Here is a 6970-nt window from a genome sequence, read left to right as displayed (position 1 = left end):
GCACCAGAGAGAAGCCAGGCATCCGGAAAGGTTTGCTGCATAACCGGGGCCGAGTTCTGTTTAAGTCAAGCACTGGCCACACAGCTCGGAGCAAACTCAGCAAATTTCCTCATGACCTACTTTCTCTATAAACCACTTATTTCTTTTGGACTAAATGAACTTGCCCACAATTCTTTAAAAAATATTTTTTATTGATTTCAGGGAGGAAGGGAGAGGAGAGCAAGAGAAACATCAATGACAGAGAATCATCACTGATCGGCTGCCTCCTGCACGCCCCCTACTGGGGATAGAGCACGCAACCATGAGCTCCTGGCTCACAGGTTGAAGCTCAACCACTGAGCTACCCAGGCCAGGCCTGCTCACCCTTTCTACTGCTAAATCATGGATGGGATCAGAGTGGAGGAGGAAACGATGATTTCATCTGTTCTGGTCATCTATCACTGTTACAAACCACCCAAAACTCTTAGTGGCTTAAAGCAATTAATTTGCTCAGGAATCTGCACTTTCAGGACTTGGTAGGGACAGCTGGTCTCTGCTCCACTCCTCCTCAGCTGGGGCAGGTGGAATGGGTCTAGAGGAGCCTCTTCCCAGAAGCTCACTCCCATGGCTGCAAACTTGGTGCTGGCTCTTGGCTGGGAGCTCTGTGTGGATGGTGGTGAAAGGATTGGGGTGGAGGGACCCCAATTCCTCTCTATGTAGGTCTTCCCTTGGTTTTTCACACACCATGGTGGCTGGGTCCAAGAGCAAATACCTCAAGAGGCAGGAAGTGGAAGCGGCCAGTCACGTAAAGGCCTGGGACGAGGAATCTGGCACAGTACCACTTCCCCTGAAGTATATTGGTCAAGCACGAAGCCCACCAGTTTGAGAGGCCACAAAGCTCATTTATAGACGGGAGGAATGTTCAAGAACTTGTGACCATCTTTAATCTACTTCACCTTCTCTGGCTATTAAAACAAATGGGGATAAAGATAATAATCATAGGTACCCACTTAGTCAGGCACGTGCCAAATATTGGTGCTAAACGTTTATAAACACATTCTCTCTTTTTGAAATATTTGAAACGAGGAGGGAGGTGGAGGAGAGTATGGGGTGGGGGGTGGGGGTGGGGCGTAAATGGTGATGAAAGGAGACTTGGGAAGGTGCACACACAGTTCAGTGTGCAGATGGTGTGTTGTGGAATTGTGCACCTGAAACCTGCATAATTTTGTTAACCAGTGTTAGACCAATAAATCCAATAGAAGTGCATAAAAAAAGTGAAATGCTTGAAACTGATTTAAAAGAAACACTCCAGCCCTGGCTGGTTTGGTTCAGTGGACAGAGCATTGGCCTGTGGACTGAAGGGTCCCGGGTTCGATTCTGGTCAAGGGCACATGTCCTGGTTGCAAGTTTGATCCCCAGCAGGGGGCGTGCAGGAGGCAGCCAATCAATGATTCTCATCACTGATGTTTCTATCTTCTCTCTCCTGCTCCCTTCCTCTCTGAAATCAATAAAAATATATTTAAAAAAAAATAAATAAAAGAAACACTCCATGAGGAATTACCATCTCGATTTTATATATCAGGAAACCCAGGCTTGGAAGTACTTGCATACTTGTGCGAAGTGACAGTATGGGGCTGGAATCTGAGAGGAGGCTCACTCCTGTCTTACTCATCATGCCCTATGGAAGGCCCCAATCCCCAAGTTGTCAAACAATACTGGAAATCAGAACAAGATACTTTTCTGGGGAAAAAACCTGAATGATGGCCTTCTGGTATAAAAAATACATTTACTTGAATATGTAAAATGTTTTCCATAAATCCTTTGATTGTGGGTATTAATAATTGGAGTAGCAAAAAAAATGTACACTATTTAGAAGAACGATCCTAGTTGGATAGTTTGTTTTCTTGGATACAGATTCGAGATGGTTGAAAATATCATTTTCTGCAAGTGAAGTTGTTTCTGTCACCAAGTCCCTGTTCCTGGTGTTCAGCTAATGGCATCACGACTTTACCTTGCTTTAGCAGTATCATTCAAAAAAAGTGGCAATTCATTAGAAACATTTTTTTTTTTGCTGGCTGGAATCCTGGGGGTATTTCCAGGAAATAAAAAATATAAATTACATGCCTGGCCAGGTGACTCAGTTGGTTGTAGCGTTGTCCTGTGCACCAAAAGGTTGAGGGTTCAATACACGATCAAGGCCCATGCGGGAGGCAACCCATTGATGCTTCTCTCTCGCATGGATGTCTCTCTTTCTAAAATCAATAAAACATATCCTCTGGCGAGGGTAAAAAACAATCTAATGAATGACTTGACGATAAACAAATAATAAAAAACATATATATTACATATTGTTCTCTCTGGTACAATATACCATCAGCAAAAGCCTAGCTTTCCATTTCTCTTAAAATGCTTACAGACCACAGAATATAGATCATTGTTTACCCTCTTCCACATAGCTTGGCAATTTTTTCTCTTCTATGTGGAGTAAATGTCTTTCCCTTTGAAGCAACTCCTAAATTACAACTTTGCTTCCATCCTGAATAATTTAATATTGAAATCCTTGTTTTATGGTCTAGAACAGTGGTCGGCAAACTCAGTCAACAGAGCCAAATATCAACAGAACAACGACTGAAATTTCTTTTGAGAGCCAATTTTTTTAAACTTAAACTATATAGGTAGGTACATTGTTATTAACTTAATTAGGGTACTCCTAAGGCTTAGGAAGAGCCACACTCAAGGGGCCAAAGAGCCGCATGTGGCTCGTGAGCCGCAGTTTGCCGACCACTGGTCTAGAAGAATTGGAAAAGTAGCCCAGCTGGTGTTGCTCAGTGGTCTTCTTCCCACTACCAGATGTAAGCAAGCTCCATGAACAGATCTGTTTTGTATACAAGTGCCCAGAATAAAGATTTGCTGGATGGACAGTGATTAACATCACGTCTTAATTCTAACACGTGATTCTATCCTACTCTGGAAAGTGGCCCTTACACCGGAGAGTATGCTGTCTTAGAGCTTTAGCAGCAGGGACCAATGAAAGTTGTGAAATCTTAGTTAAAAAAAGGCAACAAATGTTTTATTTCTTCAATGCAAATTACTGTATTCACCACAAGCTAAAGAACATATATATATATATTTATATTTATATATATTTTTGAATTTATGGAAGACTAACGACATGGGAAAATCCAGCACCCCAACAAGTACGGCCAGGAAGAAACCAGCACTGTAAGAGGACATTTTAATGAACTACAAACAAAAAAGGGTAGGAAAGGGAGAAAAATGTGCATTGAGTTTAAGACACTGTAAAACTCAGAAGACATATTTACTATTCAAGTATAAACTCAGTAAGGACTTGGCATAAATCGAAAGGCAGCTGCTGAGGTACACCATTATAAAGTAAATTCTATGGATTTACAATTCTACCTTCCAATTTTCTGGGAGAAAAAAACCAAACTCTTGAAGGTCTTCACCAGAGACCCTGAGAGGGAGGAACACTTTGATGGAGATACAGCCAGCAATCCATGATTGAATTCACCATTCAAACATGTTATTTATGCAAAACAACAGGAATACGTGCTCTCAGACTGTCTTCTAAGAGTTTCTGAGACTGTTAGTTCAAGCGTTTCAAAGTATGTTACTTTCAAAAACAATACTGATTAAAAACAATTTTTTTTAACCAAAAACCTGATTTGATGGTACCTTAAAAATACCTTAAATACCAAATTTTCTCCAAACATTGCAATTAATTCAAGAATTCATCCTGCATTGTTAAAACATGTTTTCCTCACGAAATGTGGGTACTGAAGTTGGATAGAAACACCATGAATGTGAAAATACCACCGATTTTCTGCATTTAAAAAAAACTAGAATGTTCTTTGGAATCACTGAAATATCAAAAGTTGGGGAGTTTTCTACAGTCTGTGCACCTTCTTTCAGGCTCTCCAAATTGCTCGTAGTATTGACCTGTGTGGTTCTAGTTTTATAGATTCAAGTTTTACAGTGCAATAGCCACACTTAACACACCGCTATCTCTGACCAAAGGGAAGTTATACTCAACCCAGCAATGCTGCCGTTTACTTCTCCATAATGACCTTCTGTCCAAATAAAACTTCAGAATATGAGACAAAACATCCTGTGTTAGACAATCAAACGAACCCAACGTGGAGAAATCCAGTGTGGCCCCCGCACTCGCGAGGGTGCTGCCCCCTATCTCTTCAGGGAAGTACCACAGGCCTCACTTGTTAGCGCTCAGCTTTCCTTGGCCTTGAAAGGAATTTCTCAGGGCTGGCAAGTTGGGTTAGATTCTAAGTGAATTTTGTCTTTGACAAACTACCATTTTTAGCATAAAATCTGGCCATGGCTATAAGTTTCAATGTGCGTACAACTGATTAGAGATGGGTTTTTTCTTTTTCTTTTCCACACTGGCTGGAATTGAGTAGAAATAAGTCCGTGTGTCTCTTCCCGTGTGTCATGAAATATGAGAGATCTGTCTGACTCTAGACGCTATTTCTTTCCGACACAATGGGCAGGTCTCCAGTTGCAAGGCACAATTCATGCACAGGTCACTGCGGAGAAAGACAAACGCCAGTTAAGTTAACGCATCAAGAGGCCAGACTGACCGATGTGATCGAAAATGTTAACAAGCTTATTAATTGAAAGAGTAATAATTCATGGCTAATAAAATGAAGTACATATATAAATAAATAACAAGTCTCCCTCTCATTTCCTCCTCGATGCTGTTTTGGATTTGTCTACTAAGGAAGCTGTGCTCATATTTAAGATTGCTGGTTCTAAGTTTTAAGATTCAGCCTTCATTCATGAGCCCTTATTATGTGCAAAAACCACTGAGAGGGCCTGAGAGCACAGAGATGAATAAGACCAGATCCTGGTCCGACTGGTGTGGCTCAGTGGTTGAGCATCGACCTATAAACCAAGAGGTCACGGTTTAATTCTCAGTTGGGGCACATGCCCAGGTTGCGCAGGCTCTATCCCCATGGGGGGGCGTGCAGAAGGCAGCCGATCAATGATTCTCTCTCATCACTGATGTTTCTTTCTCTCCCTCTCCCTTCCTCTCTGAAATCAATCTCTCTCTCTCTCTCTCTCTCTCTCTCTCTCTCTCTCTCTCTATATATATATATATATATATATATATATATATATAGAAGAGGTCTTCATATATATATGAAGACCAGATCCCGCTGTTTGTTTGGGATCTTAACATACTTACAAAGATCAAAAAGGGTATCAAGCTACCCAACCTTTAAACTCTGCATCTGCCTGTGAGGCCCTGATAACTAAAACCTCCAAAGGGGCTCAAAGTGAGGAATTCCTGGCTGCGGAGGTGACATCAAGGAGCAACCGCAGCTGGAGCCAGTGAACCTTTCTTTCAGGAGAGAGACTGGTACAGATAAGGGTGACGTGAGGTACACTGAATGCACTTTCCTTAACAGCCGTTAGATAACAACACATCTCAAAAGACGGCAGAGTCAGGGCTCAGGCTGAGGCACACTGGGGGTGACAAACGGGTCCGTCACTCCAGGCTCTGGACCCTGGGAGGCCTGGTGGCTAAAGCTACGTCAGACATAAGAGCCAGGTAGGGCACGGGCTGTGCTGAATTACAGGGAGCTGCTCACATACAGTCAGCATGCATGCGGGGGCCCGCACACTGCCAACCCCTTTCTAGCCCGGGCTGGGAGGGCCTTCCTGGGGACTGTCATACTTGCTGGTCCTGCTGATGTTTAGCCACTCTGTTCTACAGGGTCTAGGCTGCCCTTCGAGTTCATCTCAGACAACTGATGTGTGGTTAGATGGCAGGGAGGCGCTGCCTGCTCAGTGGTTAAGAGGATAAATAATAAATATATGAGGAGGCTCTACAACTAAGAGGGACTGCCCGCGAAGATCAGAAATAGCATTAAACGTTTCACGTTTTGTGATGTGCACACTATTGAAAACAGCACTGAGAAAAGAAAGGCCTTCGGCACCAAGCAGCTGCTTCTGCTTCAGGTACGCTCTGGAGACAGCCATGCGCTCCTTGCCCGACTGAGCTCCTTATTTAGCCCACTTTCACACAGTGAACTTGATGAACAGCTAGGAAACTGGACACTCTAAAAGCAATTCAAGGACACGATGAAACTGCCTAATATAACGTACAAAACAGGAACTATTCACATAAGCCCTCTTACCTGTGTCCACATGGCTTCAGCTGTGTGTCTGCTACCTCATCACAACACAGGGAGCAGCAGTTTTCCCGGATACTGACTTGCTTCAACAGAGCAAGACGCCTGTGCCTGAGTGGAAAACACAGCATGTGAGAGAGAAGTGGGCCCGTGAGCAGGGAGGCCCAGGAAATGCTTTGAAAATGCTGTGTGTGTGCTAAGAATGAAAGAAGAACTACACAGCAGACATGACCTGCTTGGGAGCACAGGGCAGGCCTGACAAGTCGTGACTGACAGTATCCACACAGGATGAGCTGATCATAAACTCCTCACTGGGCAGGTCACCGTAGGTAGTCACATCCCAGGCCTATTGATTCCTCAGGTTAACCTGTACCTTAATTAGCCCTGCCCATGTTCTTAGGCATCTGAGATACCAGAAATTGAAATGTTAGAGTAATCTTCTTTTCTTACTCCTGGGTGGAGCATCTGCAACTCCTCAGAGTTGGCTTGTTGCCCACATACAACCTCTAGTCACTGTAAATGTTAAATGGTAACCATCCTGTACCTATGTACCTACCAACCCAGAACCCCCCCCCCCGCCGCCCCCGCAGGTGTTTTTGGTGTGTGTGCAATGTGTTATATTGTCTGATTTTTATAACTAATATTAGTCAGCTCAGAACAATTACTTGGAAGTGCTCTTTCCTTCTGGGTTCTGCAATATTTTAAATAGCAGAGAAGTGATCTGTTGCCCAAATATTTGGTGGAGTTCTCCGGCGAAACCCCCTAGGTCTGGTGCTCTCTGGGACCATAGCTCTTGATTTCTTTCAATTAATTTTGTA

General features: G+C 43.4%; 2 protein-coding genes across 2 annotated transcripts in view; both read right to left on the bottom strand.

Moving 5' to 3' along the window:
* Positions 1-6970, bottom strand: part of NLRC5 (NLR family CARD domain containing 5) — a 940085-nt gene that overhangs the window by 772844 nt on the left and 160271 nt on the right. The window lies entirely within an intron of this gene.
* The window catches only part of RSPRY1 (ring finger and SPRY domain containing 1), a 30933-nt gene continuing 27160 nt past the window's right edge, over positions 3198-6970 (bottom strand). Inside the window, exons 14-15 of the mRNA XM_081107586.1 lie at positions 6159-6263; positions 3198-4541 (exon numbers count right to left, since the gene is read on the bottom strand). Of these exons, the coding sequence (XP_080963712.1) occupies positions 4445-4541; positions 6159-6263 (202 nt within the window). The 3' untranslated portion in view covers positions 3198-4444. The remainder of the gene's footprint in view (positions 4542-6158; positions 6264-6970) is intronic.

This window comes from Myotis nattereri (assembly GCF_964212035.1).
Source record: "Myotis nattereri genome assembly, chromosome: 15".
Taxonomy (NCBI): domain Eukaryota; kingdom Metazoa; phylum Chordata; class Mammalia; order Chiroptera; family Vespertilionidae; genus Myotis; species Myotis nattereri.
This window is presented reverse-complemented; position numbering and strand designations above follow the sequence as displayed.